General features: G+C 38.3%; 1 protein-coding gene across 6 annotated transcripts in view; it reads left to right on the top strand.

The window, feature by feature from the left end:
• The window catches only part of LOC136876524 (transmembrane channel-like protein 5), a 187,062-nt gene that overhangs the window by 132,834 nt on the left and 33,685 nt on the right, over window positions 1–20,543 (top strand). For all 6 annotated transcript variants that reach the window (XM_067150547.2, XM_067150542.2, XM_067150545.2 and 3 more), the window contains 5 exons: window positions 4,027–4,147; window positions 7,260–7,369; window positions 7,471–7,630; window positions 9,701–9,831; window positions 9,917–10,075. In XM_067150547.2, the coding sequence (XP_067006648.1) occupies window positions 4,027–4,147; window positions 7,260–7,369; window positions 7,471–7,630; window positions 9,701–9,831; window positions 9,917–10,075 (681 nt within the window). The remainder of the gene's footprint in view (window positions 1–4,026; window positions 4,148–7,259; window positions 7,370–7,470; window positions 7,631–9,700; window positions 9,832–9,916; window positions 10,076–20,543) is intronic.

Raw genomic sequence — 20,543 nt, 5'->3', positions numbered from 1 at the left:
AGTTGGAATGGAAAGACAAGGAAAGGAAGATGTTGTAGGGCCCTTTGGATATGGAAATGTAAATCCAGGATTTTTGCATGAGGAATCAAATGATTGTTGGAAACACCTGGTTTAGGAAGAAGAACAGTCAGAAGATTACAAGGTGTGGCTGGGGAGACAGACGAACAAAGACCATGATTGATTATATAATCATAGAGAAAGAACACTGGAAGAACCTTGTAGATGTAACAGCCATGCCTGAAGAAGCCTTTGGTGGAGATCATAGAGTTGTGATAGGAAAATTGAAAGTTGGAAAGATTGAAAAATTAAGAAGAGAGAAAAGAATTAAAGTATGGAAGTTGAAGGAGAAAAGCATACAAGAAGAATTTCAAAGGGAAATAATACCCTTGGTACCCAGGACAGAGGTGGGGAATGTTGAAGAGGAATGGAAAAGATTTAAGGAAGCACTGGTTGGATGTGCAGAAAAGGTGTGTGGTAGAACATCAGGAAATGTGAAGGACAAAGAAACACACTGGTGGAATGATAGGGTAAAGATTAAAGTGAAGGAAAAGAAAATGGCATGGAAAGCATGGAAAACATCCGAAGAAAGTAGAAGAAAATATGTGGAGGCAAAGAATTTGGCCAAGAAAGTAGTGGAGGAAGAAAAGAGGAAAAGCTGGGCCTTATTCACACAGAAATTGAGAGATGATATGCAGGGCAGCAAGAAATTACTGTATGGTATCTTAAGAAACAAAAAGAGAGATCAAGTAAACACCAGATTTGTGAAGGATGAAGGTGGCATAATTTTAACAAAGCCAGAAGAAATAAGAAATAGATGGAGAGAGTATTTTCAGAAGCTGGTGAACACAAGAACGGATGACAGTCATTCAATGGACGACCAGGAAAGGCAATTAGTTGACGAAGAAATGGATAAAGAAATTACAATGAATGAAATTGAAATGGCAGTAAGAAAGATAAAGAATGGAAAAACTGCTGGAATAGATGAAATTTCGGTGGAGATGATAAAGGGAGCTGGAGCTGTAGGCCTGCAGTGGACATATCGGGTTCTCAGGAATGTCTGGGAGAATAAGGAGGTCCCTGAGGATTGGCAAAAAGGAATAATCATCCCAATTTTCAAGAAAGGTGATAAGAAAGTTTTGAAGAACTACAGGGGAATTACTCTAATATCCCATGTTGCTAAGATAATGGAAAGGATACTGGAAAGTAGAATAAGGTTGAGGGTTGAGAAGCAGATACAGGAAAATCAGTTTGGTTTCAGAAGTGGAAGGTCAACAATAGAGCCCATTTTCATTATGAGACAACTAATGGAAAAGCATTGGGAGTACGGGAATGATATGGTGATGACTTTCATTGATATTGAAAAGGCATATGACAGTGTCCCTAGGACGAAAGTTTGGGACAGTCTGGTGCAAAAAGGAATTGGACAGGGATTAATAAAAATGATCATGGCATTGTATAAGGAATGTTGTAGTTGCGTGCAAACACAAGTTGGCAGGACAAGTTGGTTCAAAATAACTAGTGGGCTGAGACAGGGAAGTGTTCTATCACCAATCCTGTTTACACTAGTAATGGATGACATCATGAGAACAGCAAAAGCAGCATATGGAGGAAGAGAAATGAACATGTTGTTATTTGCAGATGATATTGTGATTTGGGGAGAAGACGACAGGAAGGTTCAAGAACAGTTGAATGTGGTGAATGGGAAGATTGAAGAATGTGGATTGAAAATAAGTGTAGAAAAGAGTAAAACTCTTGTTATGACTAGAGGGGAGAAAGAAGGGAAAGGTCAGATTAGACTTGCAGACAAGCCCCTGGAAGTAGTGGAAACGTTTAAATACCTGGGGAGTGAATTAATGGAGAATGCTCGACTGGATGCTGAGATTAGTAAAAGGATTCAAGCTGGAAGTTGTTTCTATCATAGTGTAAGAAATATGTTATTGGACAAAGATGTGCCAATGGAAGCAAAGGATGCTATGTACAAGATGTATTACGTACCCATAACAACTTACGGAGCAGAAACTTGGACAATGACAAAGAAGGATGAGAGTCGAATACAGGCAGCCAAAATGAAATTCTTGAGGAGTATGATACAGAAGAGTAGAAGAGATAAAATAAGGAATGAGAAAATCCGGGAAGAAATTGGAGTGGAAAAAATGAATGATAGAATAGAGAAGAGCCGACTAAGATGGTTTGGGCACATAAAGCGAATGAGCGACGAAAGAATGCCACAAAGGGTGATGGAAATGTAAATCCAAGGAAGGAGAGGCCGTGGACGACCACGATTGAGATGGAAGGATACCATCCAGCGCAGCATTATAGAAAGAAACTTGGACTGGGACACAGTGTTGGAGGAGGAGTGGTGGAAAGACCGAAGAAAGTGGAGAGGAACCATATTTGCCCCTACCCGGCTACAGCTGGATAAAGGGAAATGATGATGATGATGATGATGATGATGATGATGAAGTCAGCTCAAGACCGAATCGGTGGTTTTTTATTTTTTGTGTCTGTTTGTTTGTCTGTTTGTTCCACCATCACGGTGAAACGGCTGGATAGATCTCAACCAAACTTCATATTTAGATTATACTCGTCCCGAGGAAGGTTTCGATATGCATATCATATTAAAATCTTTGAATAGATGGAGGGTTTACAGGAAAACCAGAACGGTTTTTCTCCATTTTCTCTTATACTATTGATTTTCTGTAAAGTCTGTGGACCGTGTGTGAAACACATTTTCATTATAAACAACTTTTGTTATGTTCATAATTTACCTTACTCTTCAAATGATGGAGAAATTTACTATTTTCTGCGGGTATCATGCTCTGCATTGAGTGACCGACAGACCGACAACGAACCTACAGGTTACCATGGCAACGTCTCTGACTGCATGCCAGCAGGGAAGCAACGTATTGCCATTTTCCTCATTGTGCCTTTAAATTCGTAGTTGTTCCTTGGGTAGAAGGCAAGAGAGGCTTCAGTAGGCCATTCTGCGGGATATTGGCGGAATATCGTTGGAGGTTATAACCGTCCTTGAATAGCTCAAGTAATAACACCATTACTCGTCTTCTTATCTGTTTACCTAAGAATCCCTGCGCCTAAATTTCTTCTCTGTTACCGCTTTCTTATATCTATAACTCACACCAGCATAATTTATTGAGGGACATTTGATTTTCCAATACATTCACCCGGTATATACAGTAGAACCTCGATTGTACATTTCTGGAAACTACGTTTTCCCGTATTATTCGTTCAAATTGCGTGGTCCCGCGAGCATCCTAATTAAACACGTTGTAAAAATCCCGCATTATCTGTTCCTCAAAGGAACGATTTCCCGGATCAACCATCCAGAAATTTCGGTCCCATTAACGCTAAATCCTCAATCATGTGTTTTTCAAAAAGCTGCATCTCACGAAAGGATGGCTATGGCATACTTATGGATCTTGGTCTTAACGTCTCATCATTGCGGTAATTTGAGGAAGTACTGTACTGGAAAAGCAATCGGCGGCGAATGTGCATAAGGGACCATCTTAGCATCGCATTCGGGTGGTATTGTTCAGAGAATCCGTGGAAATCATGATGTTTATCCCAGTGGTTTGTAAGTAAATAGCCTTGTAAATCCCGTAAGAGCTATGGCCTCCTGCAATGCAGGGACAGTGCTTAGTTTAACTCATCAGGTGAGCAGGTCGTGAGGAATATTCCAGTGGTTTTGTAAGGGTTCTTAATTGAAGTATGTATTTTTTAGTTGCTGGTATGTACATAACATACACTACGTACAATATTAAGTAAAGTGTGCTTAAATTAACCTCTTGGAATATGTACAGTTGTCTCATATTTTCTATAAAACCAGAAATTGTAGCCTATAAATTTCAGTAATCCAGTTTTTCCCGTAATCCAACACCGGTCTGGATGAGCGAGCTGGATTAGCGATATTGCACTGTATATACAAGGGACTGATGGTCCCGTTGCTTAAATATGAGGTGAAATATACTAAGTAGACCTTTATAATTTTAACTTTCTTTTTCTTCCTAGGTTTGAAGAGTATCGCAATCCTCGTACAGCTTTGTATGTCACTCTACTTCGGACATTCTGTTTAGAAGTTGTCATTGTCGGTGTCCTAGTTACATTTTGGCTTCAAGAAAAGAATGATAGTGTGAGTACTGTGTTATGAGAATCTTTTTCTTAAATTTTCCTTCAACATGATTTTCATTGATTAGTCGGCAGGGCTGTGTGAGTGGTGTTCCTATGATCCTCTTGTTTCCACCTCCTATGGTGCCCTGATTTATCTACTATTTTCAATTTTGAAATCAATAAATGTGTGTTGTAATCATCATCTTGTAGCTTTACCCATTTCTCTTTTTTAGACGTAATGCCTGTTTCCTGTATTTCATGTATATGACATGGTTTCATCATCTAGGGTCACTAATATGAACGGTTTAAACTAGGGATGGTAATTCTTCTTGCTCGAGAATCTCATAACCCTTCCTGAGTCTAAGATAATAGGGTTGCATTCTCAGCATGCTTTTGCGAATCGCAGTATATTGTAAACAGCTCTTGAAGTGCAGGACTCAAGCTATTATTTTATAATAATTTTATTGTGCACAATGTGCAAAGAGGAAGCCTATCATTAATCGCCAGAACAAAGTTCTGCAAGTTATTCTGTATGGTGCCTGTAACTTATCACATTAGCTATTTTAAAGGATCATATTTTTGTTTCATCTGTCATAAAACATGCAACATCTAGTATATTTAAAACACTAGGCTGATTTTTGTTGCTGCGAGTTTGAGAGAACGACTGAACCAATTGACATCGTAAAGCATTCTGACGAAAGCTCTTGGCCTGTAAATATGGAAAGTGTCTTTACAAGCACAAAAATTTCTTGCTATATATTTTTAAATTATTAAAGAAAAATGTAGTATTCTGATCGGCCAAAGTGCTCACCACTACATCAAGGCTGCCTGAACTGTGAGAGCGCTGAAGCATGTAGCAGTGCATGAGCAGTCAGACGTCTTCCCAGTCAGCTGTACTTTGGCTTCTTCCGCCTGTGTTGTAGCGAGTTGCTTGGCTGTTTTACTCTCTCTTCTGTAGTTCTCCCTATATTTGCTAGCTTGAAGTGATATCGGATAAATTTAAACGTTACCTCCTCCATGTCATCTCTCCCTGTATTTGTTAGCTTGATTGATTTTGGAGAAACTTTAACTTTTTTAATGTCGTAATTTTCACACCAAGGCTGTTAACTGCTTCCATTCCGGTAGTTAGCAAAGTGAGTTGATCCTCCGTGTCATACTAATGTGCTAATTTTCAATTTCGATTTGGCTGTCATGGTACTCGTAACAAACCAGGAACAACTTTCAGGACAGGACAGGAATAGCTGCTGTTTTGCTGCCCACCGGTCGAACAATACACATTACATTCAAAATTCCTCTAAATTTAAATGAGAGTCCGGTGTCTGTATTAAAATTAAATTCCAAAGCAGCTGACAATAGTCGATTAGGATGGCTTAATGTGGAATAAAGCCCCAATGGCAAATAGTCGTTCATTAATGTATGTGAATTGTCTTCTAAAACATATCACAACTAATTACATTCCTTTCCTTCTGGTGGGAAAATGATTGCTCTTGGAGGAGATATCATAAAGGTTTTGCCTGTTTGGCACATGCTTATCGCCGAACAATTATTTATTTATAATTGTATTACGGTAAATGCTCTCCTCACTGACCCTTCTTCAAAATGTGCCACTTACATAAAAATATGTGGGCAAAACCACAAAAAATAATTAAATTCACTGATTTTTTGCAAGAAATCTGTTATGGCGAGTATGCCTCGGTAGATGGTAATGAATCAAATGTTATTGAACTTCCAGCCAGGATGATTACTGTATATCATGATTGAAATTTATAGCAAAACGTTAACTTCTGCGAAAGATGTCATGATTTTCTTCGAAAGTTGCCTTTCTTAATTAAGTAATTAATTTGAAAATCATTGGGCTTATACCCGGTAGTCAAAACCCTACACAAGCGTCAACCGATTACTACTGAAGATGAGCTTGATACTTCAATTTCATACATAAGTCTTGAATTCCTTGGGATTAATGGTTTGCCTCCTTAAGGGAACCAGATCAGGGCCTAATTGTAAGAAGTATATATGAAAATTGTTTAGATTTGGAAATAATAAGGGAAAAAAAACTAGACAAGAGAGCTATATTCCCTCAAATTGACTTAACATCTGATAAAGTACTTCCATTTTCTTTCAAGAGGCATCAGTTTCCAATTCATTTGGCATTTTGTATCACAATCAATAAACCTCAAGGGACGTGAAGGAGCCTCGGCCAGTTTTCAGCCATGGCTGGTTAAATGTTGCAATGTCACAAGAGCAATATTTTAAAGTTGCAGTTGCAGTAGTGCCAAAATGTAATTGTACCAGGAATGCACCGAGCAAGTAGCTGCACGGATTGGGTCACATAGCTATCAGCTTGCATTCAGAAGATAGTGGATTTGAACCCCATTGTCAGCAGCCCTGAAGATGATTTTCTGTGTCGATTTTTTCACCAGGCAAATGCTGGGCTGTACCTTAATTAAGGCCACGGTTGTTTCCTTCCCCATTCAAGCCATTTCCTATCCCATCGTCCTTTCAAAAATGTGGCCACCTCCTCCAGGTTTGAAACCATGATCTTGGGATCCAGAGACCAACACTCTACCACTGATCCACAGAGGGAGCTGGTAACAGGGATAACAGTATTCCATGTGGTTGCAGAAAGTACAATCCAGAAATTGAATGACTAGGCCTAGTGGGATGAAAGGGATTTGTTGTACTAGAAAGTAATGTGGACAGGAATAGCTGCTGTTTCATTGCCCAGCGGTCAAACAGTACACATTACATTAAAAATTCCTCTAAATTTAAATGTGAGTCCGGTATTGACATGAAAAGTGACAGGAAAATTGGAAGGACAGAAAGGAGTGGAGGACTCTTGTTAACCACACCCGGGCGATTGGAGTGGGACATTGATGATGATGATGATTGATGATGACAACGATGATGATGATGATGATGATGATGATGATGATGATGATGATGATGATGTACTGACATGCTTGGGTTTTCATTATTTAAACTACTACTGTTAATCACTCTGCTCACTTAACTGTCGAGAGTTTCCCTATTCAAGTCATGGACAGGAGGAACAAGAAATACTGTACCTATTCACTTTATTACCTCTCTGTTGTCAACATTGTTTGTTGCTAATTTGTATGTCATTTCTCTTATAGTGCTGGGAGACGTCTCTTGGACAAGAGGTTTATCGGCTGGTTCTTATGGATTTCTTGATTGCCATAGTGGGTACTAGTCTTTCGGAGCTGGTACGGAGACGCATTTATGAGTAAGCACAGTTGTTATCAGAACTAGATTTTAAAACAAAATCATAACTTTTGGTAGATATAAATTAGACTTTTATTAAAAATTTGTTATTCTGTTCCATAGGACTCTCTGGAAAGGAATTGGAGTTCCTGAGTTTGATATTGCTAGGAACACTTTGAACCTCATATATAATCAAACTTTGTTTTTTGTTGGGTTTTTCTTCAGTCCACTCCTGTCATTCATTATCGTTATCAAGATGTTTATTACTTTCTACATAAAAAAGGTAAGAACAAAATAGTTATCATCCAGCAAATTGTTGAGAGTTCATTAGTTAATGTATCTATACCAAAGGCGGTTGTGTAAATTCACTACCAATAATTCATTTACAAGACAATAATGTCCACATTCACAATACCTACAGAAAATGTATTACACACAAGACAAACTGACTTATTTGATTGAAGCCACTTTTATTAACAATATTCAGAATATTAACAAGATAACTCAACTTACCTGGTTCTTACTGTGACTGCTTTTTATTCTTGAATACCGTATAATCTCTAGTACCACCTGCACTGTTTCTTTCTAAAATATCACTTCCAAAATTGGGTGCGGGTCTTATTTAAAATTTTGGGAAATTTCTTTCCGAATGCGCGTAAATCAGGCATCACTGCCGGCGCGGCTTGGCAACAATGCCCTCTCCGCTCTCAGTATACGGTACTTCCGTGCTTGGCGTCAGTCTCACGCACATTCTCGGAGTATTAGCATGAATTCCACAAAGCGTTTGCGATCTTTTACTGAGAGTGAAAAACTGAAAGTAGTTCGGGAAGCCAAAATTATTGGAAATCATGCTGTCGGTAGGAAATACGATATTGATGAGTCGTGTATTCGCAATTGGAGAAAGAATAAAAATGTGCTATTAACATGTAGTGGTGATCTTAGAGCTTTTCGTAGACTGAGTGTACAGTTTCCAGAAATTGAAAAAAAAAGCTTTATAAATATGTGACAGAAAGGCGGAAATTGGGATATGGTGTGTCAGCCAAAATGTGTCAGCTAAAGGCATTAGAGATCGCAAAGGAACTTTCAATGGAAGGGTTTAAGGCAAGCCGAGGATGGGTTTGTAATTTTTATAAAAGAAATGGTTTGAGCGTACGAAGGCATACCTCAATTTCACAGTGTCTTCTTGATGCCTACGATGAGAAGTTATTGTCATTTCAGCGTCACATAATTCGGTTGTGGAAGGAAAATGCATATTTGCTTTCCCAAATTGGCAATGCATATCAGATGCCAGTCTACTTTGAAATGCCAGTGGACAGGAGTGTTACCATTAGAACAGGTGGTAATGAAAAACAACGGTGTATGGTAATGTTGTGTATTCTCGTCAACGGAACCAAATTGCCACCGTACATTGTTCCCAAGTGAAAGGCGCTTCCTAAAAATCTACCCTCTGGTGTTATCGTCGGATCTCAGAACTCCGGCTGGATGGTCAGTTCACTTGCGGAAGACTGGGTACAGTGTGTCTGGCAACGTCACCCTGGTGCATTATTGGGACAAAAGAGCTTGCTTGTTCTTGACAGTTACCATGGCCACACAACTGACGCTGTGAAGAAACATATCAAGGATGGGAAAACCGACCTAGCAGTCATTCCGGGTGTGATGACGTCTATGCTACAGCCGCTGGATGTCTGCGTGAACCGTCCATTTAAAGCAGCCTTGAAACAGCTCTATACGGAATGGATGGCGGCTGATAATCACTCACTGACACCAACTGGTCGCATTCAGCGCCCGGAAGTTCAGCTGCTGTGTTCGTGGATTTTGACAGCATGGAATCGTATCCCTGGAGACCTCATACAGAAGAGCTTCAGGAAATGTAGCATTTCCAATGCTATGGATGGCAGCGATGACGACATTTTGTGGGAAGGTGATGGTGATGAAAGTTCCGAAGTGGGTACTAATGATGATGAATGAACTCGTTGGATTCCGTTCTGGAAATGTTTGTTTACTTTTATTTGTATTTTCTAATCATTTGATGTGTGTTAGTAAAGATTGTAAATAATTTTGACTTCACTTTTTTTTTAAATTTTGTTCTTTCAAAATTAGGGTGCGGGTCTTATTCGGTGGCGGGTGGTATTCGAGATTATACGGTAATCTGCAAGTAAAATTTGGCTATTTCTTCAGTATTATGATGAAAAGACTTGTCAGTGTCAAAAGATAAAGAGTATTGACTTTAGTCAAAAATTACAAAAAATGAAGAAAAAAAAGACTTATCTGTTTTTTCCCTGGATGAGTGATATGAAAGGTTCTCTGTTTTGTTATTAAGTTCTCTCAAATTGATATGCAATTTAATTTGCAGATTGGTGTCCTAAAGAACTGCCAGCCCTCAGTACGGTCATGGAGAGCTGCTCAGACGCAAACAGTGTTTCTCGTGCTGTCTTTCTTATCTCTACTCGGAGTAATCATTGCCTATGGTTACATTCTCACACAGTGAGTACATTAAGCCTGATAACATTGAACTTGTATGTTAGAGTACTTCTCAAGACAAAATAAACATAGTGTAATTTCTTTTTAGAGTGAAAGCTTCAAACTGTGGGCCATTCCGGGGCTATGACAATATGTATCAAATGATCCTGGAGGAGTTGTTCCAGCTCAAACAGGATTCTGATTTCTTCAAGTTCATCATGTTCTTCACAAAACCTGGTGTAGTTGCAGGAATCCTTGTTGCAATGTGGTGAGTATAATGTCAATCACATTTTGTTAGTCTTGTGATGCATAACGAGTGACATTTAGGGTTAGAGATGAATCCTATTTCAAAATTATATTATATATACTTACCTTTGGTAAGTTAAGCACATTGTGCCTACTGCTAAGGTAGCACCGGAACATTAATTTGATGTACTTTAGTTTACTATTCATTGTATAGTTTTGTGTGTCTAAGCTTTGTCAAAGTAATTTGAATAATCATATTTTATACTGTATATGCAAACAATCTGCACCATTGAATAATCCGCTTACCCCAATTGTAATGTAAAAAGTTTGACCTGGCTGGGAAGTGGAGACAGCAATATGTAAAATGAAAAACAAGTAGTCTTCAGAATTGGATGAGTTCAGTGTGGACATGATCAAAGCACTTGGAGAACTTGGAATACAATGGTTGTACAGACTACTAAATAAAATTTAGGAAAAAAAAAAGTGATTATTCCACTATTTAAGAAAGATGACCAAAAGAAGTGTAACAGGTATAGAGACGAAACCCTTCTATCCCATGGGTTAAAAATATATGGGGAGAAAAATCAGAAAATACGTTGAAACTAAACTTGAGGAAGAACAACATGGATTTAGAGCGAACAGATCAACGCTAGACCTCATTTTTTCGACAAGAATGTCCAATAATGGACCATTTATATTGGTATTAAGAATGCTCTTTGAAAAATACTGAGATCAAAATAGAATGGTTATAGTTGTATTCTTGGATATTGAGAAGGCATATGATCATGTACCATGTAAGCACATATGGTAATGTCTGAGGCATAAAGAAGTGCCAGATAAGATTATAGCATGAGTAAAGCAACTATATCGAGAGACAGAGCTGTATGCAAATTCAAGGAGGCAGGTCAAACTGATTTGAAACCAAGAGCGGAATCCAACAAGGAAGTTGTCTATCACCACTTCTCATCATTATTATAATGGATGAGGTTATAAAAGCAGTGAAAATGATCAGGCAACAAATGCACTTGTATCTGCTGATGATGTTATGCTATGGGGTGAGACAGAAGCAGAAATTGAAGCTAAACTAGATCTTTGGCATGAAGAATTTGAATGAATGGGAATGATGATCAGCTGAAGTAAAACCGTCGGTTTAGTGATGAGTCCAAATCCTGAAGCAGTCCACCTGCATGTGCAAAATGAAGAAGGAGACATTGTCAATAACTTCAAATACTTAGGGAGCTTTGTTTCTTCTGACAATACCATAAACCAAGAAATAGGCAATAGAATGCAAGCTGCATCAAAATTCTACCACTCCATTCGTCAATTATTTTGGGCCAACTCATTTCCCCAAACTTGCAAGCTCACGCTGTACAATGCTACAATATAATGGGTTCCATTGTTTGAGGTGAAGCAGTACCAAATAATGCTCACACCTGAGTTTTTCTTCTCTAAATTACGGAAAAGATATGCACGAAGTATTTGCATATATATATACCGTACATCTAAGGAATTATAACAAACAATTTCTAATATGCATATAAATTCAACATTTTATTTCTACATGGAATACATGAAGACTGTGGTACTTCACAAAAGTATGTCAAATGATAGTGTGTTGTTACTAGACCAAGAGTATAGGGTGTTGGTGGAAGGCGACAGTGCCAGCAAGAGGTGACATTGTGGGTAGGGTCAACGGTGAATTTTTCAGGTTCACGATGAGGAGCCTCCTTAGAAGAAGTTGGAATATTGTTAACAATAGGGAATGTGCCCAGAAAATCTGGAAGTGGAAATTGTAAGAATCTTCTGCTGACCTATATAGAAAGCAGAGCTGATGATTCAGTCAGTCTTGAGTCAATCGGAAGTGAGCACAAGACAAGTATGAGATGGTCCTGAGTTAGTGACTGTCACTCATTCATCAATGATCTGCATGTAGGGCTATCGCCCAGGTAGCAGATTCCTCTTTATAAATTATTCCAATCCCTTATTTCTCATCCTATAAATGAATACTTGTCCCAATTTATCCTCTTGAATTTCAACTTTAACTTCATATTATGATCCTTCCAACTTTTAAAAGCTCCATTTACGCTTATTTGTCTACTAATGCCATTCCACGCCATCTCTCCACTTACAGCTCAGAACTTACTGCTTAGTCAAGCAGCTAGTCTCTTTACTCCCAATTACTCCCAAGTTTTCCCAGCCCGAACTTTGAAACATTTTTGTAACACTACTCTTTTGTTGGAAATCACCAAGAACAAATTGTGCCGCTTTCCTGTAGATCTTTACCAGTTCTCATATTAAGTAATCATGATGTGTTCCCATACATTGGAACCATATTCTAATTGGAATCTTAGCAGACACCCTTTCCTTTACCTCCTTACTACAACTCTTAAATACTTTCATAACCACGTGAAGAGATCTGTATTCTTTCTTTACAACCTCATTAATGTGACACCTAGGTACTGTACTTACAGTGATCCCCATCACTCCATCAACACAGTAATTAAAACTGAGAGGACTTTTCCTGTAGGTTAAACTAATAACCTGACTTTTCATCTCATTTACCATCATACCGTTGTCTGCTGTCCACCTCTCAACCTTTATAACTTAGTCAAAATTGAAAAGAAATGGATTCAGATATCACAGTTCTCTCAACATTGTCGAGGTCTTTGTATAGTCGCTCACAATCCTGTAACTTATTTTCTGCTCTAGACTGTATAACATCATCTGCAGATATCCTTATCTGTGATTCTAGTTCTTTACTCATATCATTTATATACAGGATGGCGCATGGAATGAGTCGCCATTTGGTTATTGAATAAAAACTGAATTGTCAACACAAACTCAAAGAAACTGATACTACAATGAAAAACACAGTGGAGAATTGTTCTAACTCAGCACATGATCAGTATGGCCAACATTTTGATTTCTAACTTCCTTCAAATGAACAGTGATGTTAGTAATTACCCCTACGACACATGTCTTCCATGATTTCACTGCAAGTTTGAAGAATAAGTCTTTTGATCTGCATTAAATCATATGGACATTTTGGAAAAGAATATTTTCCTTTAGGTGCTCCCAAAGAAAAATGTTGTCTGGACTATTGGGAGGTCAAAATTGTCCGTCATTGAAACGACTGGAAATCTGAGTGAAATGACCTGCATGTTAAAATGCTCATTTAAAAAATCCAACACAATATTTGTAGTGTGTGGCCTTGCTCCATCTTGCACGAACCACTGCATGCTAATGGGAAATGCAGTAGCAAGAAGCTGTGGAACGAAGTTATTGTGGAGCATGCTTAAATAACGCTCACTGTTCCCAGTTTCTTCAAAGAAAAAGGGCCCAATAAGTCCGTGACTGAAAATTGTGGCCCACTCTATAATCTTCAGAGCATGAAGTACTTGTGGATTTTCAGTAGCAATAAAGCGTACATTTTGTTTGTTAACCTCACCGTCCAAATGAAAATGCGCCTCATCAGAAAACCAAACATTGTTAAGCGTTTGTTACTTATCCTCCACCAGTGAGCAGACAGTAGTCTCTACCACTTGTGTTCATCAGTGAGCTTCTGCGCAGAGGTCATCTTGTACGAGTACATATGGACGTCAGTTTTAAGAATCCGTTGAATGGAGCATTTCGATATCCCCAGTTGTACTGCTGCTTTTCTGCACAATTTACCGGGGTTTTTCTATATAGCATCTCATACTGCTTTGATATTCTCTGTCGGAAAAACAGGCTTCAGTCGAGGTCGCTTCAGTTCCAACATTGTTCCTTCCCATAAAGCTTTCTCATACAGACTGTGCATGATCCTCTTGCAAAGGGCCCGTCAGTGTTAAACAGTTGTCGAAAATGCTTCTGAGTCACAATAGGGCTTTTAATTTCTTCAAAGAGTAACACAACTGCTGACTGCTGCTGCGTCGTCAGTCTTCCGTTGTCCCCTAGCTATGGTATTGTGAATTACGCTTCATTTCACTGCTACTGCTATTGAGATGCTCAATGGGATGTCTAGTGCAACCGACAAATTATGTAAGAAACAAATGGTGATTCATTTCATGTGCCACCCTGTACATCAGAAAACTTAAAAGTCCTATAATACTGTCCTCCGTCTTAATCATTACAGGATTAGATAATAATTCAGTGATTCTCTGAGATCTGTTTTCTAGGAATTTAGGCACCCATTCAACCACTTTTAACCAAGAAAGAGCAGCAGCAGTTGCAAGTCTTTGAGAATAATGTTTATAGAAAAATATTTGGCCCATGGTTCGATCCTACCTCTCAAAGCTGGCAGAAAAGATCTAACTATGAGATTTACACCCTCTCTCAACAACACACTATAATGGGTGTAATAGAATCCAGCAGACTGCACTGGGCTGGACATGTACTGAGGATGCAGGGTAACAGAGCACCAGTAGATCTATACAAGGGATCTCTTAACGGGAAAAGACCTTCAGGAAGACCCCGAAGCACCTGGAAGAAGGAGATCAACAAGGTATGCCAGACCCTCCAAATTGATAACTGGGAAGAGCAGGCTCAAGATCGAAAAGGATGGAAGAGGATTGTGAGATCAGCACGGGAACTTCATGTCCCTCAGAAGCCTACGGAGTGAGTGTGAGTGGGTATTAAAGCACATTTTAGGCTAGTTCAATAGCCCTCATTTTCATCAGTGCTCTCCCATGATCTAATCTATCGGAAGCCTTGGATAAGTCAATCAGGATACAGTCCATTTGACCTCTTGAATCTAAAATATCTGCTGTATCTTGCTGTAATCCTGCAAGTTGAGCCTCACTTTGGAAGTGAATTTTAACATTTTAGCTGTATAGGAATGTGACCTGCTCTGGGAATGACATTGCACTGTGAGAGGCTGTGTTGGAGAATAGAGTACTATGTGTTCAACAGTGTTCATGAGTACAAACTGTACGAATTGAAAACTTGAATGCAGGTGCACGTGTAGTTTTTAATAAATAGTAGTGTAGTTTATAAAGCTGGCCCTGTGGTGTAGGGGTAGCTTGCTTGCCTCTTACTGGAGGCCCCAGGTTCGATTCCTGGCCAGTTAAGGGATTTTTACTTTGATCTGAGGGTTGGTTCAACGTCTATTTAGCTTACATGATTACCATCTGATGGTGAGATAGCAGCTCCGGTCTAGAAAGCCAAGAATAACGGCTGAGAGGATTCATCATATGAACATTAAAATAAGAATAATAGTTAACACCACCTTTCCAATACTTATCTTTCCTTATATTTAGGAAATAAACATTACAACAGGCGTGGTAAGACGGGACATGTTTCGCTTAACTGTCGTAAGCATCATCAGCCGAAATAAATCTTAGCCTAAAGTTAGGTCAGGGCCCCGAACCTAGTGTCCTTAAAATATATGGTACTCTAAGAATCAACATTTACATTTGAATGAATAATTCAAAAGAATATAATCATCATTTTTTGTTATGTATGAACATTTTTATTAACTGACTGGTAGCTATGAGTTTGATTATTATACTGCCAGCTCTGTGTTGTACCTTATGTTTTTAACCTCTGGCAACATGATTACGTGTTTTTTTCACTTAGCCATGATGAACACTCTTATATATTTTCACTCTTGTTTTATGTTTGAACATTCTGATTGACTGACTGGTAGCAATGATATCCTAATGTTTTTTTTATTTCACTACCAGCTCTGTATAGTACTTCCTGTTTTTATCCTCTGTTTCAACATGATTGTGTGTTTTTCTCTTAGCCATGTTGTAACATTCTATGTTTTTTTCACACTAGTTTTAAGCCTATTTGATTTTCTAAATGTAAATGTTGATTCTTGGGGTACCATATATTTTAAGGACACTAGGTTCGGGGCCCTGACCTAACTTCAGGCTAAGATTTATTTCAGCTGATGATACTTACGACAGTTAAGCGAAACATGTCCCATCTTACAACGCCTGTTGTAATGTTTATTTCCTAAATATGAGGAGAGATAAGTATTGGAAAGGTGGTGTTAACTATTATTCTTATTTTAATGTTCATATTCTGATGTCCAATACGGTCTACAATGAGATTTAGTACTTGTAAAGGATTTATCATGCCGATCAAATGACACCTCATAATCTGTAGGCCTTCGGGCTGAACAGCAGTCACTTGGTAGGCCATGGCCCTTTGGGGCTGTTGCGCCAGGGGATTTAGTTTGGTTTTTGGTAGTCGATAGTAAAGCACGCCACCTCTCTGTGTTGTCATTTTAGTTTTAAAGACTCTGGCAGTACATCACAGTATTTTTTCTTGTACGATAATTTATCAGTCCACTTTTGGAAAAGTACTGTATTTGGGATTTTCAGAACTCATTACAAATTAAAAAAAAAGGATGATGATGATGATGACGACGATTCAGATGGTTGAGGCGCTGGCCTTCTGACCCCAACTTTGAAGGTTCGATCCTGGCTCAGTCCGGTGATATTTAAAGGTACTCAACTACGTCTGCCTCGTGTAGATAGATTTACTGACACATAAAAGAACTCCTGCGGGACTGAATTCCGGCACCTCGGCGTCTCCGAAAACCATAAAGGTAGGTTGTGCGACGTAAAGTCAATAACATTATTATTATTAAGAAGAAGATAATTGTTATTTAAAGGGGCCTAACATCTAGGTCATCGGCCCCTCAACAAACAAAAAAAAAGATATATCCATACAAGTATATGTGCAGTCCATTTTTAAAATACCTCTTCGTGAAAGGAAAAGAGGTGCAGTGAGTGTGATTTGTAAATTACCATTTCCAAGACTAAAGTGATGTCAGTAGGGAAGAAACCTAAGAGAATTGAATGTCAGGTTGAGAATACAAAACTGGAATAGGTGGATCACTGCTCATATTTACGATGTGTATTCTGCCAGGATAGTAGTACAGTAAGTGAGATTGTATCAAGATGTAGTAAAGCTAATGCAGTGAGTTTGCAGTTGTGATCAACAATAATGTATTTGTGAGTAGGAAGTGAGCTCTTGATCAAAGCTATCTTTACATCAGTCTGTTTTCAGACTGACTGTGCTGTAAGGGAGAAAATGTTTGGTGGACTCAGAATATCTGATTCATAAGTTGGAAGGACCAGACACGAAGTATCGGTAATGATCGCTGGTACAAATAGATGAGGGTACTCTGAATGTGAAGAGAATGGCTAAGTTAGGAATGAATTCAATGGATGAAGCTGGAGCCAAAAACAGGCTTTGGTGGTGGAGTCATGTGAGGCAAATGGAGGTCGATAAATTACCTAGGAGAATAATGTACTCTGCCAGGAGGGATAAGAGAAACAGAGAATTGAATTGAATTGAATTGAATTGAATTGAATTTATTGATAATGATGATATACATGCCACTGAGGCTGAAAAGCCCCTTTATGTAGCATCTACTTATAACACAATACAAGTTTATGAATATACTAACTACATTTTATAATATTAAAATATCAAATTAAACATTAAACTTAAAATTAAACTTAAAATTAAAATACAGATACCAATTCCAATAAAGTTAAAACATAAATCATATAAGAAGTAATAAAGCATATCATTCGATTTTTTAATATTTTAGGCTACAAGAATCTCAGGAATATAAAAAAACAGAAACAATTTTCTTAGAAATATACATATTTCTTATTATTGGACACAAGAATACCTGATCTCAGCCCCTTGCGTACTCCTCCAGGAAGATAGATGTTAAGGACTGCTTTAGTTGGGTGCAGTTCCTGTCATTTGTGAAACGGTGAAGGTTAAAGACATTGAAGATACGGGATGCAGTGCAAACAAAAGATTTGTTAAATTTAGTGGTACGATGAAGGGGAATTTGAAGGGTAGTTTTTGTAAACCTATTATCTCTGTTATGTACTGACTCCATAGATTTAAATGCATTATATAGGTAGGGTGGGGTCTTCAGTTTGAGAATTTTGTGCGTAGCAACGGCTACTGAGATAGATTTCCCATCGTTCATGGAGTTTCAACCATTGCAGCTGAATGTAATAGGGTGTTATGTGTTCATCACGCCTGGCATTTGTCACGTAACGAACACATGCGTTTTGCACCCTCTGTAGTTGTATGTTCAAAGTTTCGGATAAGTCGTTGTATACGACTGATCCATAGTCAATTATGGGGAATATAAGACTTTGAACAAGTAGTTTCCGCATAAAAGGTGGTGTACATGACACGTTACGTTTCAAAATATGCACGGATGACACAACTTTTCTGATCACATTTGACGTATGATCAGACCAGGATAGGGTTCTGTCGAAAATGAGTCCTAGATTGTTAACGGTGTCACTATAATGGATATCTGAATCTAGAATTTTTATTGGTGGGAGGGATTTGAGGTCAACAGTTTTCAGGAGTTTTGAGTAACCTATGCAAATAAGCTGGGTCTTAGCCACATTTAATTGGAGGTTATGATTTGCGCTCCATTCGATCAATCGAGAGATATCATGGTTGAAATGCATTATACAAGAAGGTGCGTTAGTGGGACTGAAGTGGAAGTAAGCTTGTAAGTCATCAGCATACATATGAAAAGTACTACTTTTAAAGACTTCAGAAATGTCATTAATATAAATAGAAAAGCATAAAGGACCGAGGACTGATCCTTGTGGTACGCCACAGTTTACTGATTCCCAGATAGAGGATCGTCCGTCAACAAATGTAACTCTTTGTGATCTACTTGATAGATATGATTCAAACCAAGATAGAGCACTCTGCGAGAAACCAATTGACTTCAACTTTGCAAGAAACAACTCATGATTAACAGAGTCAAATGCCTTAGAGAAATCAAAGAGACATAAGATAGTAAGCTGTCTCTTATCGATGGCCGTGCGTATATCGTCCGTAACTCTCAGCAGAGCCATAGTAGTACTATGGCCTTTCTTGAAGCCAGATTGGTAGGGATTTAGGATGTGATAATTAGACATATATTCACATATCTGCTCATGAACAATTCTTTCTAATGCCTTACTAAGTGCACAGAGGATATTGATAGGCCTAAAATCACTACAGACTGTTGGGATTTTCTTTTTGGGCACAGGACGTACATTGGCACGCTTCCATTCTGAGGGATACACTCCATTCTGTAGAGAGAAGTTAAATAAATGCGCAAGGGCAGGAAGAAATATGTCAATGCAATTAGAAATCATGGATATTGAGATATTGTCTGGACCTTTAGCTTTAGTTCGAATTGATCTGACTGCTTTTTCTACCTGTGAAGGGTGTACGTACATGAAATAGAATTTATCTCTGTTACTTGGAGTGACAGATCTATAATGTTTGGTAGTTTCTGATACTTTCGGAAAGTTGAAGTTAGAGACTGATGCCGTATAATATTCACTTAATTCGGATGGAGTAACAGGCATCTGGCTATCTTGAGAGTGACTGGCTCCAATACCAAGTGATTTTGCAGCACGCCAAGAAGCTGAGGTGCTCTTACAGTTACGGAAGATGTTGTACGTATACTTCACTTTAGCGTTTCTAATGACTTGTTTTGTCTCATTACGCAAGACCCTGAATTGTATTACAAGTTGTCCATTTCATGACCGTATCGATGTTTAATCAAGAAGTAAGTATAAATAACCACCTAATCGATACTTTATTAATGCCTCAGGCAAAATTGAATAAAATTAAAACTTACAGGACATGTTTCGACCACTTAGTGGTCCACTTCAGCTGTATAAATAAAGAACTGAAAAGAAAAACATTGACAATAAGCACAAATAAACATTCTTTGGAGACTCCTTTGATAAAAATGGAGGTCATCAGAATAGGTCATCTTGCCTCTCGTTCTTGTTTGGAAAAGATGTTTATTCTGCGCTGTCTAGAGGGTCTGTCTTTGAGCGCGACCTGGTGAAGTAACGATGTGATATAGTTTGACAATTCATGGAAAGCTCTGGAGAGAAGGGAAGTAGAGTTTTATCGCTATCTAAAATAACATGTGAGGGAGGAGGGAGATTGGGCTGTGCTTCTGCGATGTCGTGTTTGATTAAATTTCTTGTTCGTCTAGTCTGTTTCATGTCTACCCATTCTAAGTATTTGCTAATATTCTCATATAAGATGTTTTTATGCTCGTTGTTTTCGTTGAGATTCTCTTCACCGTTTTCCAATTTATCAAGAACGATGTGGATGTTTTCCAGGTTGTTCATAAGATTACCTTTATTAATCATACAGATAATTTGAAGGTCCTGTTTTATATTGGTGAATTTGTGGTTGGACTCTCTCATATGGGATCCCATGGCAGAGAATCTTTTGTATCTTTCAGCATTGACGTGTTCTTGATATCTAATTGAGAAGTTCCTTCCAGATTGTCCCACGTAAGTTTTTTTACATTGAGCACAAGTCAGCTTATAAATACCCGATTCCTGGAATTCGTCATCTTTAAGTTTATTAGCTTTATTATGACTACAGAATCTATGTTTCGTGTTGTTGTTTGTAGAGAAGGCTACCTTGATATTGTGTTTCTTGAATAAGTTGGTGATTTCGTAAATCTGCGGGTTATTAAAGGT

The sequence above is a fragment of the Anabrus simplex genome, chromosome 6 (assembly GCF_040414725.1).
Source record: "Anabrus simplex isolate iqAnaSimp1 chromosome 6, ASM4041472v1, whole genome shotgun sequence".
Lineage (NCBI taxonomy): Eukaryota > Metazoa > Arthropoda > Insecta > Orthoptera > Tettigoniidae > Anabrus > Anabrus simplex.
The sequence above is the reverse complement of the archived record's forward strand: the minus strand, read 5'-3'. Positions and strand labels throughout refer to the sequence as shown.